This window comes from Parus major, chromosome 1, assembly GCF_001522545.3.
Source record: "Parus major isolate Abel chromosome 1, Parus_major1.1, whole genome shotgun sequence".
Taxonomy (NCBI): Eukaryota; Metazoa; Chordata; class Aves; order Passeriformes; family Paridae; genus Parus; species Parus major.
In genome coordinates, this window is record NC_031768.1 from 62,662,216 (window position 1) to 62,689,575 (window position 27,360).

The following is a 27,360-nucleotide window of genomic DNA, read 5'->3' on the forward strand; positions in this document are numbered from 1 at the left end:
CCGCCGCCGCCGCCTCGCTGTTCCTGCTTCCCGGGGAGCGCCCGACTCCGGCAAGTCCCTCCTCCGCCTCGGCAGTGCGGGCCGCCTCCCTCCCTCCCTCCTCCGGCCGTAGCCTCCTCCGGCGGCAGCGGCGGTGCCCGCCGGCCCCATGGCGGCGGAGCCCCAGCCCAAGGCGCTGACTCGCAAGCCCCTCCTGCTCAACAAAGTGGAGGGGTCGCAGGAGGTGGTGAACATGGCAGCGATAGTGCCCAAGGAGGACGGAGTCATCAGCGTCTCCGAAGACAGGTACCGGGGAGCCGGCGTTCAGCGGGGCCGCGCGGTGGTCTGTCACCTCCCGCTGGTCTGTCACCTCCCGCCACTGCTGCCGCTGATGGTGGCGGTGCTGGGCCCGCGGCGCGGGGTCCGGGCTGGCTGTCCCCCATCGCCAGCAGCCCCGGCGGGAGGTGGTGGGTCCCGCCGGCGAGGGATGGAGGTGGCAGACCACCAGCATCCCTGTGCGACTGTAGACTACACCACCCGGAGCACGGGCAAGCGTCAAGGTGGCGGTGGACCATTGCTTTAGGCAGACGCATCACGTCCTGGAGGGGAAAGAGCCTGGAGCAGGGGTCTCCAGCGTAGTGTCCCACTTCCCCTCCTTCTCTGTCGCTGTGTGGGTCAGGACAGTGACCGGGCTGGGGCGCCCCTGAAACTTGCAGGACTTGAGTGACTTTTCTTAGCGTGGGTAAAATGGGATTTGAGATCTCCTTCATCACGAGGATTGTCGGGGAGTCTGTGGAGGTCTTTGACCTTGCCTAAAGATTGTGGTGGCATTGGCTGAAACAGTAGTTTTGGTTCCCATTTCCCCTCTTCAAACGTTTCTTGGTAATTGTGTAAAAATACCGTATGTCAGTGATAAGATCTTGGAGTTAAATCCCGTGTTGAAGAGCTGCCAAGGAAGAGAATGCTTTCAGGCTCTTTAGCAGGGCTTCGAAGGGACTGAGGCTGCCCACAGGCAACTCTGTCTCTTTTGAAAGAGCTCAAACTTCATTCAGCCTTGCAGCTGAAGCTTGCTTCAAAATTCTATCTTGAAAATCTTTTATTTCAAAATAAGTGCTTCTTTTTCTTGCAGTGTCTATAAATAGTTATTTTAAGCAAGGTTTCTTTATAGCTCAGGTGTACTGTGTAACCTGTGTCCTAAGATTGAAAGACACATGTTGTTGACCAGCATGTCAATACGTTTTGATACTCACAGGGTATTTGGATGGACTGTTTTTCATGGATGTCTGTTGTTCTGTTGAGTGTCTGCTTTTATGTCTCTGCAAGCTTTCTGAAAAACTGACAGTATTTTCTTTCATCTTTGTCCTCACTGTGTGACTTAGTTTTCAGCTGTCAAATATGTGCAATTTTAAGATCGTTTAAGTTCATCTAAGCTGAGGTCTCAAAGTGAATGCTCATATGCCTGGTAGCAAGAAGAGCTGAGCTACTTAAAACAAGTATACTGTCAAAGGAACTTTAAGTAGAGTTTTACATTGTTATGTGCTCACAGTTTTATTGCCTTCACATTTTTTATGTATTTAAAGTGATGCTGAATAAGGCTTGAGCTTGTTTTGTTTCAGTGTAGCTTGTTAGGCTTACTTAGCCAATTCTTTTTACCTGTAAGAAGGTATTCCTGACATTTATTTCCTCTTGTATAAATGTTTCTCTCAGTCTCTGCATTCCCTCTCACATTAGCAAAAATAACTAGCTTTAGTTGCTGATAACAGGTTGATGTTCCAGGTTGATATTTCTGTGTAGGGAAAAGGATTGATGAGACATCTTTATTTTCACTAGTAACTGAGATATCAGCATCAAGAAACAAGCAGTGAAGAAGAAGCCAGGAGTTTCACACTAGAAAAGTCTGGAGATTCCCAGGTTATTTTCTGTTTAAAGGAATTAACCAGGTAATGTGCCTGCTTGCGGGGCTTGTTTGCAGTATCCTTGACATACTGCAAGCAATGATCCTGCCATTTATTTCTTTAGGCATGAAGATGTTGGTTGATGGGTCTTTCTTTCATTTTCTGCTTGCATTAGCATTTTTATTGTAATTGAAAGGTTAGGAGTCTAAAACTGACTTGGAAGGAATAGCAGATTGAGAGTCTAACTTGCAGGTTTTAGGCTACCTGGGGTGAAAGTATAATTTACCAGACTTTCAATACCTGTGTATTATGATTAGGCTTTTGCAGATCCTTATGGCACCTTTTCCTGTTTGGACTTGCCTTCTCATGTCAGTGTTGACATGGTTGTTTAATGGCTTTGGAATGTGGAGGGGTTTTAGAGCTTCCTGGAAACTGTTAAGGATAGTTATGGAGATGTTATCTGTCCCTTTACTTGTTAACCAAATAAGTAAGTTTTATCCACATTTCCCAGCCTGTGATACACACTGTTCATATGAGGAAAATGTTCTGAAACCTCTGCAGAGAGCACTTCAGCTGGAATGACTTGCCATCTCCAGCACTTGCTTCAGGCTGGGACATCTTCTGTAGGTGAAGGAGGAATTGTTTTGCTGGTGAACGGCTGAGCACATTTATTGAGGTTGCTGGTAGTCTTTGCATACGCAACAGCTAGGTACCACTTTAAAGGTTTTCTTTGCTGCATGATGTGGCCCTATACATCTAAATCTTTAAAAGCAGGAGCTAGCTTGGTCTCTGGTCTCAATTTAATATGGCACCGGTAGTGTTATCTGGTTTTAAAAGACACAAAAGTGGTTTTAGCTATAGCTTGCAGACATAGTCATGGATTATGTAGCCCTGCATGTCTGTAGCACATATATGCATATATTTTAAGAAATAAAATGGAAACTATGTAATAATAGAGAGTGTGATTATTCCTCATAAAGAAGGACAAAGAAGGAGGGAAAGAAGGAATAAAGGGGGGGGGAAGCAGGTTTACATATTTAATTAGATTGTCAAAACTTTGTATACCCTGCAAGGTTAGAGCTCCTTTTTAGTGTGTGGCATCTGTACAGAACATGCACACAGATTTTCTCTTCTGAATCCTGGTCACTCCTGATAATTGAGTAATATTCATTATGTCCTAATCTTAACAGGGTTTTCTGATTCTGTATCTGAGCAAAATAGACTGAGCCTGTATCTACAGTAGAGCTGGTATGCACTGGACAGATAAGATGTTTTGTGTTTTTCTTCTAAGGAAAGGGATGCACTTGTCTAGACAGGTGAGAGTTAAATAAGTAGCAAAATTAGATATCCAGGAATGTATAAATCTAATGCAGGATGACTCTAAGAAGTTACTAACTTTCATCCATGCTCTTTCCCTGCCAGCAAACACATGGAATCAACAGACATATATAGCCAAACATGTAGAGTCTTGAATGATCCATAGCACTGTATGGTGATGTGAAGCTAAAGTGGGATTTTCCTAATGTGCACAGCTGATCCTAAGTTGTCATCAGCTTCCTCAGTATTAAAAGCATGCACTACCATTTCAAAATTGTGGAGCATCCTTGGTTTTGTTGCCTTCAGAGGGAGATGTGGGTGTTGGGCATGTCTGAAAAGTAGGTCGCTGGTATGTCAAGTTCAGACATATCTAATTCCATGCTCCAGAGAAGATTTAGTGTCATTAATCTTACCTGAGCATGGGATACAGTGGGACAAGGGCACTGACTCACCCAGCTTTCAATGCAAGCAGTTCTGCTCAGCGCTGGCACACTTGTGGGTTTCTCAGGAGCCTGCCAGTGCTGTGAGTGCTAATTCAGCAGGGCCTCCGATGTGCAGATCATGTGTCACTGTGCTAGACTGGCAGGGGGGGCTGGGTGTCATCGTGGTAAACCTGCACTTTGCCAATAACCCTCTTTTTTACCACTAGCTGGATTGTAAGTGAGGAAAACTCAGTCACAGAGGCTGTTGTAAACAGCTTTCCTGGTGATTATGAACTCTGGTCTGTGTCCTCTTGTGGGTGTGAGTTCTGTGCTCACTTCCATGCTACAGACCCTCTAAATGTAGGTGTTGCAGTCAAGAACTGTTCTCCTTGAAGTATTCACAAGAAGTAAAAGTTATCACAGTCGACTGAAAATTGTCCAAATCCTTTTATTTAAAAAAATGGGCATTCTAGTCTCTTAGAAGGTGACAAGACCTAGGAGAAAAATATTTATCCCATAGCTTTTTATAATTTTATTTAAATTTTTTTGTATTAAGGGGGTAGAGAACTTTGTCTTCCCCATTACCTTGTATTATCTTGTTTTTGAACTCAGATGTCCCAGCTTCTTCATATGGATCACTGTATAAACAGTGAGCCCAGACTGCTTAACTTATTAGTGTCTTCATCTCACATAGAGAAAATTGTGCAGAGCTTGTATTGCTAGGTGTGGCTTAGAGTTTGAAGGTTTTAAATACAGATGTGCCCTTCAGCTGTTGTCCAAAGCTTGTGTTCTGGGTGTGCTAACTAGCAGTTTTTTAGGGGGCATGGCAACTTAATGTCCAGCTTGTATAAATGGAAACCTCTTTGCTAAACTAACAGTGGGCTAGGAATGGAAATATGCATATGTGACAAGAAATGTGAGAGTTGTCTTTGGCTTTGTGCTGACATGACTTCTAACATGGAGAACTGTGATCTTTCCACCCTTAAGTATATCAAAACCAATCTTATTCTCATTGTGGTTTTTCTGTCCAGATCCAGAACATGGAGCATACAGCATCACAGTTCATTCCTGTGAAAAAGCTCTAATGGAAAGGTAGGATTCTTCACACAGTGCTGCATTCAGGCAGGGTGCAAGGAACCACAGACCCTTGGTAAACTGAGTTTCCTTTCTCTTGTGGTGGAGAGGTAGAAAGTGATTGCTTTCCCCAGCAGTGTGGTTCCAGTTACAGGTCTGTAGTACAGGTGATTGCAGCATGAGCAGTGGTAGCTCAAGCAGTGGAGAAGGTGTGGGTGCTCTTCACAAGTGTAAAAGGACTTGTTCCTGCTGCCTGGAGGTTCTTTAAATGTCAATAAAAACATCAGTCACCAATAAAATTGTTGATAGGAATTGTAGAGACCTAGTGCTGTAGATGCAATTTGGTTGCTTTTTTCTTTTTTTTTTTTTTTTAAGTAAATTTTTTGGATGTGTTGTAATTTGATGAGTGTGTGTTTCGAATAAAGGTCAGGGTGGAGGTTAGTGCTGGCTGTTTGCGAGGAAGAAGCGGATGCTGGCAAGAGGCTTAAGAGAGGACAGGAGGTCCAAAAGTGCTTGGAATCAGACATTGTTGCAGATGTTGAAAATTGTTCCTGATTTGACTAACATGTATCCTGTTGAGATGCCAAAATCTGAGACTAGCACGTAAAATGTCTTGCTGAGTGCTTGTTCGGAATGATAAACTCCACTTAGTAACTTGTGGGAGACCTTGCAATGTTGTGCTTTTTTAACATTCTGTGCCACCACTTGTTGAAATTTATCCGAGCTTGTGGATCCTTTGCTTTAAGGTGCTGTCCTCCTGCATGTCAGCTAAAGATTTAAAGCACAAGCATTTAGTCTCATCTCTCTGATTTGAGCTATCCTGAAACTACTAGCTCACGTAGGCCAATGCACAGATTGATAAAACTCCTGCAGTTGCATTAAGTTCATGTCTTAACTGCAAGACGAGAGCTGCAAAAATGTGCTCTGATGTGACTTGGACCACAGCTTGTACAGGCCCAGCTTCAGCAGCACAGCTGGGCGGCAAAATAGTGTGGAACCATAGGTGCTTGAGCCTTTTGAGTTAGAGGTACAATGGCTTCTACTCCCCTCTCTGTTTTAAAGATTATTCCTTCCATGAAAGTTGTGAGTGAATGTATCTCACCAGCTTTATTTGGAATAAGAAGAGCTACTTAGTACACCTTCTGTTTGCCTCCTGGTAGCCTCTTTTTCTGCCTGTTGCTGAGCAGTGTTCTTGAGTTGCAGCAAGTTTCAGGATGATGCATCTGCTTCCCATATTAACCAGTTCTTGTTTTTCTCCTTGTCTTCCCTGACCCCATCTTGATTTCCCAGGCATCTGCTTACACAGGGACTGGATCTCTCATCAGTGTGTCTCGTGTCTGTCAGGCTTGGTGACCTTCCTCTACAGTCTCTCCAGTTCTGCAGCTGAACAGTGCTTCTCGCCAAGAGGGGACTGCACAATGCCACCTTTGTGTGTGGCCTGTGGACCCTGGAAGAAAAACAAATGCCAGTTATGGAGTCCATGCAGTACAGAGATGGCATATAACTAAAAATGCACTGTTTCAGGAAACTTGTTCATTTTTCTCCTCAAGATAAATATGTCTAGAGGAGGCAGCGATGCTGTTACACAAAATGGCTGCAATACCTAAAACTAAAGGAATTGCAACAGTTTTGAAGCTACTGAGCTATTTAAGTAAGGCTGACCTTTCATTGTGGGTCACTTAGCAGACTGAAGGTCTCAAATAGCATGTGACCATTGTAGCACAATAGAAATATGTCAGTAGCTTGTTTGAGCTACTTTATAGTGTTTTGTTTACTGAGGCAGACTCTTTTCTTCCCCTCTCTCCAGCTGCGCTGGTGCCTGCATGGTATCTTCCAACACTGATCTGTGCATAGGTTTCCCAGCAATATCTTTTAGCTGTGTGATACTGCATGGAAGAGAATTGCTCAAAAGTGGCACAAGTTTTGTAAAATGGTGTTTGTAACAGCCCTGAGAGAAGTCAGAAAATACTTGGCAGCCCAGGGATCAAATGGAAAGGAGAGAGTAGGATGGCATAATGCAGGCACTGCATTGGTGCTTCTGTGGTCAGAAGCTAAAAGCTTCTTAAATGATGAGCAATGTCCTAAGGGGAACAACTGGCTTTTGTACAAGTGCCTTCTGTGCATCACTGGGTTCTGTGCACTGTAACCTCTCAGACACTGAAAGATTATTCACATAAAAACACTGCTTTGCTCTTTTTACTTCATCACACGTTGCACAAATATGAGCGGGTTTGTGTAAAACTTCTGGTATCTGCATGTATATGCCCTGGGATTTGATAAGAATTGCAGTAGTCCATGTTTCAAGTCCAGAAGCAAGAAAAAACACAGCTGTTTCCCTTCTGCATAGAGTGTGAGGAGTGATGGAGGCAGCCATGCACTGCTGGATGTGGCAGGATGGGATGGGGCACCATGGGAGGGAATAGGAGCAGCAGCCATTGAGTATTGAGAATAGTCACACACAGCAGGGCACATCCTGTTCAGCAGAGCCTTGTCCTGCATGGAGCATTTTAGGAAAGAGAAAATGGAGCTTCCTTCTTTATTCTTTTGTGAGGTAAAGAAATTATGTAAATGGGAAAACTGTAAAACAAACATCCACACAGGAATTGAAGGTACCCTTGCAAGCAGTTTGGGTGAGTGGTTGGAGCAAGCCTGGAGAAGGAAAGGGACAGTTTTGTGAAAGAAGGAGGAGAGAGCAAGTTTACCAGGCAGCCTTCCAGGCAGGGACCCTTGCATAATCACAAAGCCATATGCATCTCTTGGGGTTCTTTATATGTCACAGTCTTCATGCCTGATGGCTTGAAACTGCATATAAATAATGGCCAAAATTGATACTGACCTATTAGTAAACAAATAATAAATTTTACAAATTAGACTCTGCCAACATTTGAGATGGACAAAATACTGCCTTTATCCTCATGAGAGGGAGAACAGTTGTGGAGGCTGGGCTAAAAAATGTGGTGTTTCAATTTTTCTCTTAGTCAGGCTGCAGGAAATAGTGTTGTGTAACTAACCTTGGCCAGACTTTGAACATATGGGCTTTGCTTGTCGCATCATGTGTATTCACCACTTAAATTAAGTTTTTCAGGGAACTCTTAAGGTTTTGAACACTGAATCGAAGGCGATGCCAAAGCACAGTTCTGGGTAGAAAGCACTGCTGTTCTGCTGCCAAGTTTACTGCAAAGTTTTGTCTAATGTTGTCTTTTATTCTCCAAGTCCTGTACCATTCCTTCCTACTGTGAGGTGGAAGATCAGTGTGCTTAGCAGGTTTTTGCAATAACAGTAGTGGTCGATCAGCCCCAGAAAGCAATGCTTTTGACCTTTATAGGTATGTAATCATGATTTCCTTAGGAGTCCTGTGGAGAGAAGTCTGAGAAAAGGCTGTCCTAATGTGAAGTGGCCTATTTTGCCATCAGGTTGAATTATCTGGATTCGGGTGATAGAACAAGTACAGTGCTTTGTCTTGAGGGGATGTGGGGAGAAGATCCTTGCCTGTATTTAGAATGTGACAGATAATGAGATTTTGCATCTCCAGCAGTGAGTGCAAATGTGGTAAATTTACCTTTGGCTTCAAATTCACTTATAATAGCAAATAAAGCTTTAATTGTATTCTTAAGTGGGAGATGCATTTGCTTTGTGGAATACTTTGGGGCCTTACAGTTTGCATTCATTTTGCTTATGAAATGCATGCAGCCAAATAATGCTTACTTTATAACTTTCTTCTTGATCCTAAGTGTTATTAAGCTGTATCTTCTCATTCCCATACCCTATTCCTTTTTCCCATCCGATACAGAGCGACTCGGCCCCTCCTCTCAGCTCTGTGTTTTGCTAGAGCAAATATGGACTGTGGAGTCATCCAATGAGCAGTTCACATTGACATTTCAAAGGCTTCATGTTTTGCAGCACCATGTGCATCCCATCAGATAGAATGAAAGTAGGATTTCCAAGGACATGCTTTCAGCTTTGATTGCAAGGGCATAGCCTGTGGTCCAGCCTAGCTTTTGTTGCATGCAGAGTTGGCTACAGGAAGCTGTGACGTTTGATGGCAGTGGAGGTCCTCTATGCATGTCTTGTCTGGTTTAGGAATCATGTCTTCGCTTCACTTGCTCTTTCAGCAGCTCCACCAACAAAAAGCAGTTGTGAAAGGCAGTAACTGCCCTTCAGCAGTTACTGGAAGTCCAGCAGGACAGAAGGTCATGACTGTGCTGTTCTCCAACTTCAGGCATACAGCCCTTGTGCCTGTTGTTGTCATGCTGGTCCCATTGCTTCAGTCTCCTGTGGCACAGGAGTCCTTGATCAGGCCTCAGCACAGCCTGCTTTCTCCTGTCCAGGAGCTTAATGGGAGGTGAAAGGGCCTTTGCTAAATAGTCCCGTGTTTGCCTTCTAGAGATAAATGTTCTCTGTGTTTTTAATCTGCCATGGGAACAATTTACTTTAGCATAGGCAGATGCAAATAGTGATAAAATAGAGATCTAAGTAGGACAGTGTGGTCGTACTAACATGGGGAAAAGAGGACTAAAGCAGTCTCAACGTTGATTGTGCTGAGGGCAGAGGGTGAAGAGATAATGTGTCTGTCAAATCCAAATTGACACCTTTGACTTTACTGTCCCCAATGTTACTTAATTACTGAAATTAAGAAATTAAAACTTTTTGCAGCAGTCAAGTTTTATTCTGTTCCACTGAGACCTGTGTCCCATGCAGTCAGAACAACTATAATTCAGCCCAGAAAGAGTATTTTGGGTCTACCAAAGCTTTGTCTGTGCTGTTGTATGTGCTGCCTTAGCAGCTGAGACTTTTAGTGCTGTCTGATATTGCCTACGTTTTCTCAGTTCTGTTACATCTGAAGGTTTTGAGACTGCATGCGCTGGCATTGGCAGCTAAGAATGGACCTATGCTGGATTCCCTCAGGCAGGAGCAAGCAGGGAGAGCAGCTCATGTAAGAGTATCAGCTGCAATGGGTAGTAGACCACTACATTCCACACAGTATGTTACATACAGGGGTTGGTTACACAGTGTATGGGCATTAACCCACTTCCAAAGAAGAATTCAGTCTCTTCCCTTCAGGAAATGAATCAGGCTTCATAAACTAATGTCTTCTTGGTAACTTCTGTAACTGCCAGTAAATGAGTGGGAATAAATTAATCCATCATCATGCTTTGAAAATATAAACTGATAAATGATCATTCCAGGTTTCCAGCAGGGACAGACCCATACAAACACTGAACTTCCAGCTTCACGCTCTGATCCCTGTTGTTGCCAAGTTTATTTGTAGTCAAAAGGTCGAAATGCATAAAATTTCAGAGCGCTTGCTATGGTGTTTGGAGTACCATGGCAGTCTGAGCTATGAAGCACCAGCAGATAAGGAGCTGTGTTGGGATGGGCTGTTGCAGAGATGTCCTCTCAGCTGTTCTACAGGCAGGATTTCTACAGGCTGCCCCGCCACAGGCCTTGGTCTGGGGGAATATTTGAGACCTCTGTTTGGCATTTCATCTACCCTTTGCACACTCCTTGTGGTTGCTGATATGGCTGGGGGGGCACAAGACCAAGGGGAGGGGAGGAAATCACTCAGTAGCTTGTACTACTAATTCAGGTACAAAGTGTTGATTTTGGAATGGAAGATGAAAAATACGTGTAGGGGGTTTTTTGTTAAACAAGAAATGCTGTGAATGCTGTTGTTCATGGTCCTTCAGTTTCCAGCAATACGCTTTTCCAGAAATACTGTCACTAACCCATATTATGTACCAGAGAAAGCAGTAAGGAAAGGGAGCTATGAATGTACTGATTGTTTAAAAAAAAAAATTACATGCTGTAGTGGCTGACAAATGCATGACTTTTATTTAAATTCTGAAAGCTTCTCTGTGTGATTTCAGATGCTTTTTGCTCCTTCTTTCCCTCCTTCATTCACTCTTTAGTAGATGAGAGAGAAGTCTGGTGAGGATTTCCTTAACAGGTTTTTATGACCAGGAAACCAAGCCAAGAAGTCATCATCCTCAACTAGTTTCATCCCCAGCACCCCTTTGATCAGAGCTTATATTCAGTCTTCTAAAAACCTGATGGCCCAAAACCTTCCTTCTTCAAGGAAGCAGGCATGAACATTGTTGTCTGGTTTTTACGAGGTGTGAACACAACTGAATGAATGGCCCAAGGATTGCAATTATTGAGGTCACCAGCATGGCTAAACCTAACCAACAGCCTGGTCTGCCTCAGTTGCTGTTTCCTGTGGTCTTTCCTGTGCTTAAAACTGAACCTGTGTTCACATGCCCTTTTTGACACAAACAGATATTTCTACATTGTTTTAAGACTCAAATTCTTTTAGAAACAAGTGTAATTGTTATACAGCTGTTAAGCACAAAACCTATGGTAAATGTGTAGGCAAGCGTTTTGTATACAAAATTATATGGGAGAAGTAGATAAACAATCACTTTGACAAAAATTCTGGAGATAGGAAAAGCAAATGACAAGGGAAATTGCTTAGTTATCTGTGTTTGTGCTAACATGTGGATTAAAAAGTGCAAACAGTGGTTTCAAAAAGTGGTGTGTGTGCATGTATTGATACCTCAGGCTCAATAGTATTTTTCCAGAAATAAATAATGCTGCCTGTGTTTGAAGGCAGGCTCCTAATTTGCAAGCTGGTTGTTGTGATATTCTGGAGCATTATCCTGGCAATGGTCATCTTTGTTTTGAGTTTCATTTCCCTTTATTGCTGTGTATGATAACTTTAAGCCAAAAATTGTGTTTATTCAGTTATTGACCAATGCTTTTATACTGATCTCAAGCTAATAAAAATGAAGGAGGGAAAGTGGGAAAATATGGACCACCTTGAAATACTACTGTGGTCTACAATGTAATAAGAAAGAAGAGCTCTTGTGAGGGTAAGCAGCAAACCTCTTGTTGTTTTCACTTTCCATTATTTTAGACAAGTACACAAGATGGTTGGCATATACAAGGATCAATACTGTTTCCTTTTTTTAATGGCTCCATGAACCAGCTGGGAGAAATGGGCAGCTGAACCCATGGCCAGTAGCCATAGTGACTGTATTTCTAATAAATTAAACAGTGCAAGAGTATATTTCAAGCACTGGGATCTGGTTAGCTGTGGTGTCTGGTTCTTGGTCTCAGGCACTGTTCTTGCCATGAGCCAATTTGTACAGCATCAAGCAGTGCCTATACAGGGTTTGTCAGTCAGCTTGTACCAGGGACCATTCCCAGTACATAACTTGGATGCAGCTGCTGGTTTCCCTGCCAGGTGATCTCACTGTTGGAGGCTGGTCCCAGGCCTGTGTCACTTATTAATGTAGGTGTGTTTCACATCTCTGGAGCACCCAGGTCATGTGGCTGTTCCTCCTGGTGGCATTACCTGGAGGTAATTGGTTCTGTGATTTTTTTAAAAAAACAAACCAGCTAAGCCACTGGTTTAAACAAGGCACAGCCCTTGAAACTGTCATGCCTGTAAACATTTCTGGTGGTTGGAGATCTGTAACAGTAAGTTCATAAAACCTGAATTTGAGACCAAAGTGGTTTGAGATTCTTAAGATAACTTCAACCAGAAGTCTAGATGAGGAGAGGTCTCCCAGGGCCCCTGTGCTGAGCAGAAGTGCATGTGCTAGCCAAATTCCTGGGTGTGACATTGGCCAGTGACCTGCAGGGCTGCAGCCAGTGCTGGAACCCAGCTGGAGCACTGAAGTTATGTTTGTGGCCTCTGTGGCCAAGTTTTCCAGTCAGATATCTGTGCTTGCTTCCTGCACCACAGGAGGCCCAAAGCATTGGACCTGTAACTGATGTGAATACATCTTCTGGCATTCCTCAGTAGCTGTCAATATATATTTTCTCCGTTGTTTCTGATGCTCAGGGATGAATTTTTGGCCACTTTGTCGCGTAGGTCTGGGAGATAGGACATGAATACTTCCTTCTATGCCAGTTCTTTCCCTGCTTACACCATTTTGGAGTGGCTTCTTCCAGAGGTCTTGGTGTCATTGCAGCTGCACTGTGCCTGTCAGTAAAAGTACCCAAGTTTGTTCTAAGAAGTGTGAAAGTCCCTTCACTGCTACAGGCCATGTGGAAACTTTGGACCTGTATTTTTGAAGTCACAGAACAGTTCTAAGCAGTAGTAATGTCCAGTTTTGGAATACAAGCCACCAATCATCTGCATCTGAAACACAGACAGTTGGATGTTAAGTGTTGAAGAGAGAATTCTTCATCAGGGACATCCAAATCTAGAGCATAGCTTGAAGAAGATCAAGGAAGTCCAGAGACCCTCTGCTATGAAGTTTTACCTAAGCATTATATCTTTGAGAAGACCTTCAATCATGAAAATGACATTTGAGCTCCTTTCAATTCTTAAAATACTTGAAATAAGATGAATGTACAGTGGTCACAGAACTTACCCTAGGCAGTTTTCTGCCCATGCATTTGGTATTGCTGCCAAATGATTATAGAAAACTCTTAATAGATTTTGTAGGTTGTATTAAAACTTCAAGGAGGACAGAAGATAAGACTTCCATTTCCTGGTAAAACTGGTGATGCCACAAAGAAACTATGAAGAGGAAATGGGCTGTTTCAATAGCTTATGAGCTCTTCTACCTAAGAAAAGCAAGGAAACTTCAGGCAAAAAATTAAATTAGTCTTCAAAGCATATTTTCAATAGGAAGTACTTTATAGCTAGAGATGCTTGTTCTATAACTATCGCATAGGTCTTTCTGCCTTGTCCAGTTTACCTGACACTGATAATGTAACAGAAGTTAAAGGTGTTGTTGGGGTGTAAAGTCTTGTGGAGAGTCTCTTCCATAATCTTACAGTTTTTGTACAAGCTCTTTTCCATTTGAGTATCTGATGGATGATTCACACAGTATTTCAGTCCTTCTTCTCCTTTACCCACTGTTTTGGGGACAGTGATGTCTTCCCTATTAGGAAGAGATAGTAAATTCCTTTTGCTTGAACATGCAAACAAACACCAAAATTGTCATGACTGGTTTCATCCTGCTCCAGTGTCACTTGAGAGTTTTGCTGCTGACTTGTGAGTAGGATCAGCTGAGCATTTCAAAAGGACAGGTGATACTTGGATAACTGGAGGAGTGAGTGCATGTGCAGCTGCACTAGGATGATAGATTTCCCTTAGCTGTCAATGCCACAGTAGTTGGGATGGGGCAGCAACAGAGTCAGAAAATAAGTGTTGGATGTAGCGTCATTGTTTTACCGCTCTTTGTGTGGTGCTGCCCTGTGGCACTTGTGTCCTCTTCCTCCTCCTGGCCTTGGCCCAAGTTGCCACGCTGGGTTTTGTGTCTTGGAGTCCAGGCTTTCCAGTGGCAAGGATTGTTGGACTTGCCTTGTCTTCCACAGTATGTTGTTGTTCCCTCTGGAGTTGTGAAGGAATTCATCTATTCTAGGTTTTTTTTCTTGTGTGGAGTGGGTTATTGTAGGAGCCTTTGTGTTTTCTATGAAAAGTTTCTTGTTTAATTTTTAATATTACTTTAACTGTTCTCAGGATTGTTGATGTGAAATTCGCTGGTACAGGTCCTCTGGTACTGAGGAAATAGTGTCAGAGTATTTTAGCCCAGCCCTAAGTTGTTATAAGATTATGATTGCTTTTTTAAGGCATTGAAGGATCAAGAAAGCAACAAAATTTCCTTTAAATCATGTATGCCTGGAATACCTGAGACATAAGAGTTTTGCAATAATCTTTATAGTAGTTTTCTACAAACTCTGCTGTTTTTATTGTACCACAATATTGCACTGACTTACTTTGGACACAAATAGAAATTCTATTTGGCCTCCATTGCATAAAATCTTGTAGAAACAACAATTTTGACCACAGACTAAGAGAGGGAAGCATATTTTGAGTCAAATTAAATTAAATTACACGTAGCTATCAATTATGTAGTGGTAACAAAAATAAGCAGAACAAGATACCTAACTTAGCTCTCTCCTTCCTGTGAAATTAAATTGATATTCTTTTCTGAAATCAAATCAGAGTGACACTGGTGTTGCTATTTGGCAGCATGATATGTTTATGTATTATCTGAAAAAAATAGGAAAAATATCTGCTAAAGCTGAAAGTTTAAATGGAAAGGCTTCCTTGGAGAGGGAAAATAATGGGATGAATGTATGATTATCCATCCTGCCTTGCACAGAGGTTTACTTCTTGTTCAGTCAGTGCATATTCAGTCTTAATGCTATGAAAAAAATGCAACTGCTTCATCTTTGATAAGCTTGTATAGTGTGGATTGGTTTGCACTCTGGTGTTTTGTGAGAATCCCATTTTTCACTATCTACCTCTATAGTGGAAGCAGAACTGCCACACCTGTGCTCTAACCTTAGACCTGTTGGTGTTTGGTATCAGTGTCTTAAGTTCTCTCATGGAACTGGGTTGTGGCATTGCTTTCTCTGTATGTCCAGGACTGATTTAGAAGCATCTCAAACACATGGTTTTTATTTTTCACTAATAGTCATTTTTGTAAATGCTTTCTAAACAGGACAAAGTTTGATTCACTTGCAAAAAAAGTGTGTTTGTTTATTCAAAAACTAAGCTGCTTTGAAAAGAAAAATATTTCATTCTTAAGGCCCAGTAATAACTTGACTCAAGTTGGGGAAGAAAAGAGAGTAGGAATTTAAGAGCCAGGGCTGAGTCTTGCAACTTTCCATGAACACTGCAGAGGAAAACAAGAGAAGTGGAGCCTTTTCTCTTCCTTAAAAGATATACACATTTTGCAGTGTGCAGTTGGGGAGAAAAAACACTTGACATTGAATTCAGATGGCCTGTAAGGTCATAACTTCCTTTTTTGAGCTGTTGTTTATTTTTCTCTATGATTATTTCACAGTGATAGATAGTGAACCTTTGTTTGTCTTAAATGCAAAACCAATCCCTGTCTGTTAAAAGCAAACAGAGCCTAAAGGATTTAGTGTCCCAAGTAACAGACCAAGAATTTAGTATTTGTGAGGTATCAAGGTAAGTGCAACTGCACTTTGGGGAAAAGCTTTAATGTGAGAAATACTTTCCAATTTCCAGATTTGCAGGGTAGCTGTTGAGTGCAGCTGTAAAGTTTTCATTGTCCTGTACATCACCAGGCTGCTTTGTTAAATGCACCATGTGGGGCTGGACTTCTCCCCTTTCTTTTGGTGAGAGACAATCGACACGCGCAAAGCTGCCCACAGTAATGGGGGTGGTGGGAGAGACTCGGGGTTTGAAGTGTTTGTCTTCAGCCTGTTCCCTCCATTTGGATGGACCTGTTATTAGCAAAACACCGTGCCCTTTCAGCTTCCTTGTCTGAGTGTTGCTGAACCAGACATTTGCTGCCATCCCTACTGTATCATTTGTACTTTATATCCTGTTCCCTACTGCTGTGCTTCCCATTCGTATTCTAAGTCCTCTCAGCTCACTTTCTCATTTCCTCATCTTCCTGCTTATTAATTCTCTCAGTGACCCTCCTCTTATCAATTTGGAATTCAAAAAAGGCAGGCTGTCTCCTTCCCACATGAACTTGGAGCAGCTGCACATCCTTGCTAATGCTGTTAAATATCAATATCCAAGTCAGCTGATATGAAAGTGAAATGGGGCAGCTTGGATCAGGAAAATGGTTGACACCAGAAGTTGGTAAAAAACACCTTGTGCATTGGTGGTGTGAAAAGGCGTTTAATGTGTTTAGCTGGTTTTATTTGCCAAGTGTTGCCTTCTGAAAACCTGAAATGCCTCCTCTGTGCTTCTGTGGTCCAGCAGCAGTCCACAGTACTTCCCACTTTATTACTAGGTTTTTTTAAACCTGTTTAAATATTATTAAAATGGAGTGAATTGCTATGAGTAATTGAGAAATGGTGGATGTGTGATGCGTCCCAGGCATGAGGGAGTGGGAGGGGATGCTACAAGTAGTAGAGATATGGAAATCAAATGGGAAGAGTCTTTCATTTGCAGTGGGTGGGGAGAATGGCAGTATTTGCCTTTGTCTTGGCTGCTTCAAAGCTGAGTTGGTGAGGAGGGGAACATGAGCTGCTCAAGGAGGAAGGTGGGCTACCTCTGCAGTTGCTTGTCGGGGTGCAAATGCTGAAGGCTTGCTACTGCCAGGGAGAGGTGACCTTGGTAGCCTCATATCTGCTGGTTAATGGGTGTTCCTGAAAACGGGAAAACAGGGATGCAAAGGGAGTATCTGCGCCTTTCCCACAAACACATACACATCTGAAGCTTAAATTCTTGCCAACAGCGTGAGTAATTTTAAAAGGCTAAGTCTAGCAGGACTTGTAAATCGCTGTCAGCTCTTGTTGAACCAGATGCAAAACTCTGGGGAGAGAAATAGCGTGTTTGAAATGTGTGTAAAAATGAAGGGTTTCCAGAGGAAGATACAGTGTGGGAGAACTGATGGGAGTACAGAAAAATGTCTCTAAGCTTTTAAGTGCGTGGCTTGGAAGTAGACTACTGGATTGTCTTCTCTGGTCCCTATGTTCTAAACAGAGTTAATGGCTGACCACTGGGAAAGGTGGGACACAGATCCTCAGCATTCACTGGCTTTTTAATTAGCATGTAGCTGCCATACCATGAACCTTTGTTTCCTGCTACAGAAATATTTTCCTTTCAAAAATGGATCAAACAAAACCAATAAATTATCTGAAAGAAAAGAAAAAGTGAGTAGGAAAAGCAAAGACAAACCTTGATCTTTCAGACTTAAGAGTGTGAAGCAAGTATTTTAAAGGTACAGTGCCAGGGGGAAAGATGCATTTGTGGAATGATATGGTTGCCTTTGTTAGCTTCTATTTATTTCCATTTTCCAGTGTAGATGATAGATATATGTGTATTTCCAAAGCAACCCATTTGTTCACTGCAGTGTTCAAAGTTGTAACTGCTCAGTCTTTCTTGTAAACTTGCTGTTCCTGTCTGTTGGTGTTATTTTAGAGCAAGCTGTCCATCTGATCTGTTTTAGGGGCCAGATCCTGTCCACAGAACAGCTCTGTATAATATTTGCTGCCTCTTCCCCTCCAACTGGAATAAAAATTGATTCTAAATACTGGCCTCCATGTGCAGTGCCTGCCTCTGATGCTCGGTAGTTGTGACATCTCTCAATTAAGTAAACTGCTTAATCTGTTGCGGATTGTTAATGATTTACATTTCTTGATAACTGCTCACAAATTGCATACATCCCTCCAAAGCTCACTGTGTGTGCCTGATAAGACACAATTTACTTCTATTAGATACGACATGTGGAAGAGACTTACTGGACTGTCAGGTCATTCCACCTGGGTGTTTTCAGCATGTCTCAGATACCAGGACAGGAGAGTGGGAGGAGGAACTACGTGACACAGCAGAACACGCATGGATTTTGAAACCAACAGAATGGGTTTTAGTCTGTGGGACATGTCTCTCGTGGCTTGAGGTAACTGGACATGTTGTCTCTTTGCATAGTAATTTAACTGTTTGTAAGGAAAGCTGTTCCTCCCCTCCCTGCCCTCTGTGTAAGAAGCAATCCTGTCTGACCTGCAAAAAAGTTGAGCCAGAATTACAAACATGATTTAGTTTTTCAGACAGTGCTGAGCCTGCAAGGCCACAGGATCAAAAAGGACCTTTCTCTTATTTACTGCCTTTACCCCATCTTAGCTCATCTTTTTCCCCAGCAGATGCTGTGAGCTGATTTTATGCTTTACCTAATAGCACAAGGATTTACTAGCCCAGTGGGTTGTCTCTAGCTGTCTTCTCTCTTGTATTACCATCTAAAATCTAGTGTCCTCTGCCAAGGTCAGCAACAGATCTTGTGTGCTTCCATTTGCTACCATTCTCTGCTTCCAATGGCCCTTGAAGAGGCCAGGTCGTAACTTCAGACACCTTTCTTTGTGCTGCCCATGCCTATACTAACTAGTAGCCTTCTTCTGGAAAGCAGCATCCACAGATGCAAATGCATCCATCCCTGAAAGTGTTCTAGACCAGGTTGGATGGGACCCTGAGCAGCCTGGTCTAGTGAAAAGTGTCCCTGCCTATGGCAGGGGGGTTGGAAGGAGGTGGTCTTTAGCTCTCTGGTGAGGAACTTCATCTTTATTCAGGATAGGGAAAGTTGATCAGGTTTTCCCAGTGATCATGTGGAGTTGTCCACTATTTAAATCAGCAATGACTTTGAAAATCCTTGCTTTGAAATTATTCTGTCTTGAATCCCTGTTTCCTTTAAATCTATAAATACTGACACCTTTATTGTAATTACCACCTAAGCAGTGGTCCCCTATCAGGACACTGTTCCACCAAGCATCTTTACAAGACTGCACTGCAATATGTTGCACCATTTCACATATTTAAAGAATGTATTTTTTTTGTACCTGAGGAGAGATGGTCATGTGTCTTCCCAGCATGGCTGCAATAGATATGGCTTTCCTGTCCTGCTTTCAAAAGGAGAAAGTTTGATGCAAAGGGTCAAGGTTTTTCTTGGTATTTGATAGTCTCTGCCTATTGCTCTCCTTTATCATTTTTTTTCCACCTCTCTTGCCAGAAACGTGGTTCTGGGATTGCCCCTGAGAGCTGTGGCTGACAAATGCTCTGTTACTTTCCCTAACAGTCTGGACTAACTGTCTAACCCAAATTAGAAGATAAGCTGATTGGGTCTGGAGAGATGTGAAGGGCAGGAGAGCTTACTAAGTGGATAGCAGTGTATTGCAGAGAGAATCTAATATTGATAAATATATTTTTTTCTCTTTCATCCATAGTCTGTGAGTTTCTAAATCCTGCCAGCATGAATAGAAACTGTACAACTGCTGCAAATAAACACTGCTAGGGTACATACGGGAAGAAGATGGATAAAGAGAATGATAATGCTCTTATAATTTAGCAGGTTTGTCTGAGTCTGGATTGCTGCATTTAGTACAGAAGATGACAGGATATTGTCTTATTAGAGGGACTGGAAAGCAGGTAAGGGGAACAGAACACTAGAGCAGCTCTCCCAAGAGGCTGGAAAGATTGATTACCTTAAAGAGGAGGCATGTAAGAAATTCTATGAGTATACACAGCAACTAACCAGAGGAGAAGGTAGAGACAACAGACTTCTAGTCTCATAGGAGGAGAGCAAGAGGATGTTCATTGAAATTTGCTGTTTCAAAGTTGAAATTTACTATTTTTTAAACATGATAGAATAAAATTACTACAGTATGAAGTTGAATGCTGAAGAATGGAAAAGCTGCAACTATGCCGTATGAAAGAAGCTGCTGGATGTAAAGAAGCCCTGCATGTTTGAGAGAGATTTTTTTAAAAAATAAAACCTAAAGTTTGGGGTGGAACAATCAGTCTCACAGTAAAGGTTTGAAGATGGTTTCTGTTTAATTCTGTTGATTTCCATCTCCCATGCAACCCCCAGTTGGTCTTTTAGACCCTTGGAATGCCAGATTGCCTGAAAATTAGAGTCAGAAGTTTGGGTTTTGCTGGGCTTTGCTGGCACTTCACAACACACTGCAGTGTGCATGATAAGAAGAAATCTGAGAGCCCTTGTTAAAGCACTTCAGGGCTACAGTTCCTTTGCAGCTATTGTACAAATCTTTCAGGACAGGGTTTGGTTTGCATAGCTTTGCCCTGCTTCCTTCATCCCCTTTTGCTGATGCTAATTCTGTTGACCTTGCTGGTTTCCTTCCCAGAGTACTGAGACTCCCCAGCCAAAGTTGTCCTGCTGGGTCAGAGCAGCAGAGTGGCTTCTTTCCTCCTCTAGAAGAGCAAAGCCTGTAGGAGTTCTGTTTGTGTGAGGACAGTGAAAATATCTGAGTCAGGCTGCCCGGAGAGGAAAACGGCAATGAGCAGAAAAGCTGAGGGAACATTTTATCACCCATGAATCATTGTTCAAGTTCAGCTGGAGGAACTGGAAATGTGATTCCTCTGCAGAAAGTCCTTGATGCCTCAAGGAGAGCATTTGCAGGGGCATCTTGGTGTGGCAAAGAGCACACAAATACGTTCCAAATAGAAGTATTTGTTGTCTCTGAAAAAACAGTGGTGTAATTGTTCAGCAGTATTTAAAAACCAAAAGCCTGTATTTTCTTATGCAGGGTGTTTCAGTAAGCTTTTAGCACCTTCAGCTGCATGTAACAAGCTGATTGTCCTATTTATTGGCTAAGGAATTTACCTATACAGTATGGGTATTGGAGTTGGGTTTTGGTTTGGGTTTTTGTCATGGTTTATCTTCAGGAAGCAACTAGACACCAGACAGCTGCTTACTCAGTCCCCCCATGGTGGAATGGAGGAGAGAACCGGGAGAGTGAAACTGAGAAAATGGCTAGAGATAAAGACAGTTTAATAGGCAAAGCAAATGACAGGCACACAAGCAAAGATAAACAAGGAATTCTGTGACTAATTCCCATCAGTAGGGGAGGTGTTGAGCCATCTCCAGGAAGGTAGAGCTCCGTTGTATGTAACCATTACTTGTAAGGACAAAATGTCCTCACTCCAAACATCCCCCACTTCCTTCTTCCTTCCCCAGCTTTATATGCAGATCAAGAGACCATGTAGTATGGAATTATCCCTTTGGTAAGTTGGGGTCAGCTGTCCCAGCTGCGTCCCCTCCCATCTTGTTGTTGACTCCTAGCCCACTCGCTGATGGGGTGGGATGAGAGACAGAAAAGGCCTTGGCTCAGTGTAAGCCCTGCTCAGCATTAACAAAAACATCTCAATATTATCAGCCCTGTTTTCAGCACAAATCAAATCACAATCCCATGCTAGCTACTGTGAAGAAAATTAATGCTATACAGAAAAGCCCCTCAAAGTTGTTTTGGTTTGGGTTTGTTTTTTTCCACAAAGAATAAAATCAGAGAAGCAATCAATTAAAATGATAGTTCATATAGTAACAGAAATAAATGTGCACATTGAGAGTTAATGATTTTGGGGAAATCGGTGTATGTTGAGACTTAATAGCTTCTAGCTTCAAAAAGAGTTTATCTACATTGGGATATGATGATTTTCTCAAAATCCAAGATACACAGGATTTCCCTTATAACTTTGTTAAATGAATTAAATGTTGAGTGCTTTCTGACTGAATGCAGTAAATACACTGTCAAGATAAAATAACACTTTTAGAACTTGTGCGTGGTCTTCCGTCTTTGCATCTGGGAGCCTATTTTCCTTACTCCAGGATTCTGAAATATCTTTAATGAATGGTTACACTCTTGTTTAATACATCAGATATCTTGCAAGAAGCAGTGAAGTAGTTAATTATTTAATTTATTCTTTCGCAGTGAATGATGCAGATGACCTAGGTCTAGAAATTAAAATGTTGAGAGAGGGCATCATCCTATGCATGTGGAAATGTGGCTTCCTTCCTCTGCAGTAGAAGCATAATTTAATAGATGTTACACTGGATAGTTAACCAAACATTTATATGAAAAATAAGTTGAGGCCTAAGGGTATGACTTAATTTAGTGCTTGGGATCAAATATCAATCTTCTCCTATAGATTAACTTTATGTGACTGTGATTTATTAGAAAATGCCGTACTGGGGGTATATATATTAAAAATTACTATGTTCAGCGTTCACAGATCCACTTTTTTTATCAGTTGAATAATGCATTCATTTTTATGCAGAGTGAAGCATGCATACCTTAAAAAATATCACTAAGTTGATAGCCAGTAGGAGTTTTGGAGCAAAAAAACAGTGTTGTGTTTTGCAGGACAGATGTTCCAACCAGGCAGCTGGAAGCAGGACAGTGACCTGGTGGGTTCTAGTTCTTCACGTTTGCTACATGGGCAGTTTAGAGGGGTGTAGGAGAGGGGTTTTTTTGTAAATTCTGGATCCATTGGGTATTTTTAGCATGGTTCCACTGAGTCACTTATTGCATAGCAGGTCTGTATTTTAATCTAATGAGGATCTTTCTAATAACTTCCATTACTGAAACATTTGAATGTGGGAAGGAGGTGAAAGTAATTGGATTGCAATAATTAAATCATCCAATGCAATTACCTTCAAAAGGTTGTGTGTTTATGCTTCCTGAATGCAAACAGGAATTGATCAGTACAGGCAGCTCCAAAGCTGCATCTGTTCTGGAAGGGAAATCGTTTGGGTATGGGTGAAGGAGGTTCGTAAGTAAGAGGGAGATGAAGGTCATTTTGTTACCCCAAAGATCTGTAAGGAAGACTGGTGTGCAGTTTTTAATGGGGAAGGTGGTTTTGAAAGTTTACTTGGAAAAATGTCCCAATGTGATGTTGCACTTGTTTTTTAATTCTTTCCAAAGCTGTAGGCTGATGCTCACTGGGAATTCCCGTCCTGCATTTACCCGTATTTGTAGAAAAAGTTAGCTTCCCTACAGCTGGAATGTGGTGTAGTCACTACTACATCACTACATCACTACATACTGCTTCTTATGACACACAATGAGAATTTGTGGAGCTGCTGAAGACCTGAGGCAGCTTGGCTCTCTGAACATTGTTCTAGTAACCTCAGTGTAACAGAGTATTTTTCTGTGGTTGTGACTTATGGTTCATTTTTTGGGTCTCAACTTGATCAAAGTTTCTGAAGTGGAAACTGGTTAGAATCTGGTTTTTGTCCCATGCCTGAAGAGCAGGGCTTTCACTGCTCCTAGGCATGTGTACTCGGGTAACTGGAAAAGTCACTGAACTGTATTGCTTGTTGTCCAGAAAACTGAAAAATGGGTGGAAAATGTTTCGTAGCTGAGTAGTAAAGCTGTCATGTCAGTATAATTTCTCCTAATATTGTCTCCTATGAATCTTTGTTTTTTAGTCATTTCCCACAAAATACCCAAAAAGCATTCTATGTAAACCAAAGCTGTGTTAAATAAAATGGTGTCACTTTCTCTGAGGTCTAAGTACAACTGATGAGTATAACACCCTGAGAAACCCATGCAATCCTCTAGCTGCATATAACCTACCAAAACTTTGGCATTTTCTCTATTACGCAATGTGCATCTGTATTTAGTTACAGCAGCATGAATTAAATGGGGAAACATCTTATTAAGAATAGTTTGCTTAGTATGCTTTGTGTGAAAAAAATCCTGCCTTTTAGTCCATCTGCCTGCTTGCTTGGCACTGTGTTTTGTGCAATGTTTTTTTTTTTTTTTATATCACTTTTTTTATAATTACTGGGATTGACAATGCACTTGAATGATCAAGTGCTCATGAGATTCCTTCCTTCCTCACATCTGGTGCCTGAATTACTACTATGAGATCCAGCTGCCTCCACATGGGTTTTGGTGTGCTCCCTGTGCTGCTCACATCTAGGACTGTGTAAAGTCCTTGCTTGGTTCACCTCCCTTGCCATGATCCTGTTTCTCTGGTACTTCTGAGCTTTGTGCATGAGGGTTTCTGGATTGGTGACAATGGCAGCAGTGTTTTGGATACAACAGCAGGATGTCAAAGGTGCTGACTATTGGGAGCTGGCCCAGGTTCCCCTTAAAGTCAGATCTTACCGCTCCTGTGGCTTTGTTGCAGGGTTTGAGAAATACAGAGTCGGGATTGCTATCATTATTTAAAATACTTACATTTTATAGGAAACCAAATGATGAGTTAAAGACTATGGTTATAATGAGGATATTATATCTTCTAGAAATGCCATTATGTAATCACTGCTAAGAGAGAACCTCTCTAAAACAATCCTGAAATACAGTCCATCCTTCATAACTCTTTAATCTTTCCCCCACACATTTTTCCCCTTTCCTGAACTTGTAGCTCTTGCACTTTATTTCAGAAATGGAACCTGCCCTTTTGTAATATAAAAGACTCTAGACCAGATCTACAGTGATTATAGATTCATAGGGTACGCTGGCTTGGAAGGGACTCACAAGGATCATCAAATCCAACCCCTAGATCTGCAGAGGACACTCCACGAATCACACAACATGCCTAGGAGCTTTGTCCAAATGCTTTTTGAACTTTGGCAAGCTTGGTGCTGGGACCAGTTCCCTGGGGAACCTGTTCGAGTGAAGAGCCTTTTGCTGATATCCAACCTAAACTTCCCCTCACTGAGCTTCATGTCATTCCCTCAGGTTCTATTGCTGGCCACCTAAAAGAAGAGGTCAGTACCTGCCCTTCCACTTCCCCTCAACAGGAAGCTGTCCCTGCACCTTTGGTGTTGGGTTTGGTGGGAGTGGTGTGGGAGTACTGAGGTTTTGTCTTGATTTCCTTTTGCTTTTCATTCAGGAGTACATAGGATAAGGACTGTTAGATAAAGTCATTTTGTTGCCTCAGGTTTGGCACTCTGCTATTACATTTCTATTTGTTTTCCCTGAAACACAAGCTGGCCCAGAAACTAGTTCTGATTTTGATTTTTGCTTTCATACACTTTCTTTCAAAATTTATTGGAGAGTTGAAACTCCTCATCACTGGTTCCAGTACACTGGCAGCATTTCATGAGCTGCCACTAAGCATGAAAGATCCTTTATTCACAGTAGGGTTCCATGTCACTGAGCAGTGGAAGTCAGAACCTCTTCCCATCTCTTGCCTGCAGAAGTCTCTGGAGATATGTTGGGGGATTTATAGTACTATATAACTGAGTTTAATGCAGTTGTTAAATAATTTTCCTTATCCTACTTCTAATGACAGTGTGTTGCTGCTGAAGGCAGTAAAGCCATCAGTGGTGTACTTGGACTTCAAAGGCTACTACTGTCACGTTTGTTTAATGACATCAGGTCGAGCTTTTGCTGTCCCAAATGCAGATATTTAGTTTCTAGAAAGACATGTCTTTTGAATACTTCTGAATTGTCTGTTATTGGATGTTTAGGAATAGATGGAGTTTCTTTTCAACACTGAAGAAGTTTCCAGTGTATTGATGGTAAGAATATGTGCTAATACTCCATTAGATACGCCTGAAACCTCACAGATTGCACTAATGCTCATATAATATTATCCTAACATATTTTTGTTTCTTCTGTCAATGAATAGCTGGAGGAGTGTTTTAAAGGACTTTCCAGAATGGTTAAGTGTATTTCTTTTCATTTTTCAAAACTGTTTTGAAACTGTGTTAAATCAATTCTTTAGTTAGAACAGTGGGCAGTAGGAAATGTTTATATTAACCATGTCATTTGCACTGTTGACATACTCCCTTTCCCAAGGAGCTATAATTTTCAAAGGGTCTCTGAATAAGCCTGATGACTTTTAAAAGCGACAGTTGAAAGTATCTGTACCTCTATAATTTGTGTTCTCACTACAAATAAGAATAAAACTATAAGATAATAAAATAAAAATTTAAAAATAATTTCACATTTCATTTGATGCTTACCGGTTTTGGTCACTCGGCAAGACAAGAGATAAAATAATCCTGCAGTATATGGTCCAAAGTACAAACAATAAGAAATACATTATAATGCCATTTAAAGCAATTCCTGAAGCCCAAATATACCTATGAAATAACATGGTTAATTGTATGTGTTGGGGGTTAGCTCTTCTCTGTTATACTCTGGTGTACGTCTGGGGCATGAAAGTGATAATGTTACATAAGTGCCTCTCAGCAAAGAGAAACTTTGAAAAAGACAGAAGTGAGAAAGGAAAAAAAAAAAACTGAACAGGAGAGGAAGGATCTGATATGGGAAATGGACATAATAGATTTCCTTAAACTGTGAAACTAGAACTGGTGGGTTTATGCATATTCTGGAGAAGTGGAGTGTTATAGGGACCTTGTTTCTTGAGTTAATGGATCTCCCTACCCCAGATTTCCCAGTATTGCAACATACAAACATCTTGGGCCAGTGCTTCGACACATCAGTATGTCTGTACTGTATGCAACACCAGTGTTTGTCTTTTGCCTTACCTTCATGTAAGGCACAAAGGAAAAAGGACAGGAGCCCTGCTATGAGTCACTCACAGAAACTCACTCCAAGTGAGGTGATCACTCAGGCCAGAGTAGGGATAGAGTAGATGATCTATCAGCATTGTGCACGTTTTCATGAGGCACACTGCAGCCTAGATGCACAAAGTTGGGTTTGTATGAACAAATTGTTTTTATCAAAAATGAGGCAGCAGTGACTGAATAAGTTTCTGTGGATGGTGACACACAGATCTGCCATGCTGGGGTGGATGTGCTGCTGTTGACATGGGCACCTCCATGAGTAGTAGGTGCTCAAGTGAAGCCCACCTCCTGCACACCTGCACAGCCTGGCAGTGTTCTTGAGACCTGCTGGTACATCCACAGCCACCTATGGCACATTCTCTTCATCATAACAGAGAGAAACAATTTTTCTTCTAAAATCGTTAATTTTCACATCCCCTTAATATATGAAGACATAGCCTGTCTTTTGTATGGCAGAATTATTTCTGTATAGCCTGTCTCATTTAAAAATAAATCATCTCTGTTATGAAAAGACTAGAAGAACATCCATCGATTTGGCAGCTTCTAAAAATCTTTCCAAGTCAATTCGCTGGCAACAAAATGAAGGGACAGCTCATTTCCATGGTGATGCTGACTGAATCACTCTAGAGCAGCTGAAGAATGAATCCTGACCCAGCTGGGTGCTGTTTAAGTCCAGTAACCATGCAAGCAGCAAGTACTCTTCGTGCTGGATATCCATAAAAAAAAGCTAATTTTCATTCATGCTTGGGTTTTTTCTTTGCATTCTTTAGAAGCTTCAAAAGCTCTGGGTTTCACATTTAGTTGATAGTATTCTGTAAAGAAGTATACAGAAATGTGTGGAACATGTGCAGAAAAAGGATGTGCTCTTCTAAGAGCACTTGGCTTCTCCCAGATTAAGTAGTTGATAATGGTTTGTTCTTCAGCCCAAATCTACTTTGAGAAAAAGTTACC

General features: G+C 41.8%; 2 protein-coding genes across 2 annotated transcripts in view; one reads left to right on the forward strand and one right to left on the reverse strand.

Moving 5' to 3' along the window:
* Positions 1–150, reverse strand: part of LOC107209537 (RISC-loading complex subunit TARBP2-like) — a gene marked incomplete at its 3' end in the record, with an annotated part of 867 nt that extends 717 nt beyond the window's left edge. Inside the window, exon 1 of the mRNA XM_015639444.1 lies at positions 47–150. Within this exon, the coding sequence (XP_015494930.1) occupies positions 47–150 (104 nt within the window). The remainder of the gene's footprint in view (positions 1–46) is intronic.
* The window catches only part of WDFY2 (WD repeat and FYVE domain containing 2), a 63,966-nt gene continuing 36,663 nt past the window's right edge, over positions 58–27,360 (forward strand). Inside the window, exon 1 of the mRNA XM_033514950.1 lies at positions 58–285. Within this exon, the coding sequence (XP_033370841.1) occupies positions 149–285 (137 nt within the window). The 5' untranslated portion in view covers positions 58–148. The remainder of the gene's footprint in view (positions 286–27,360) is intronic.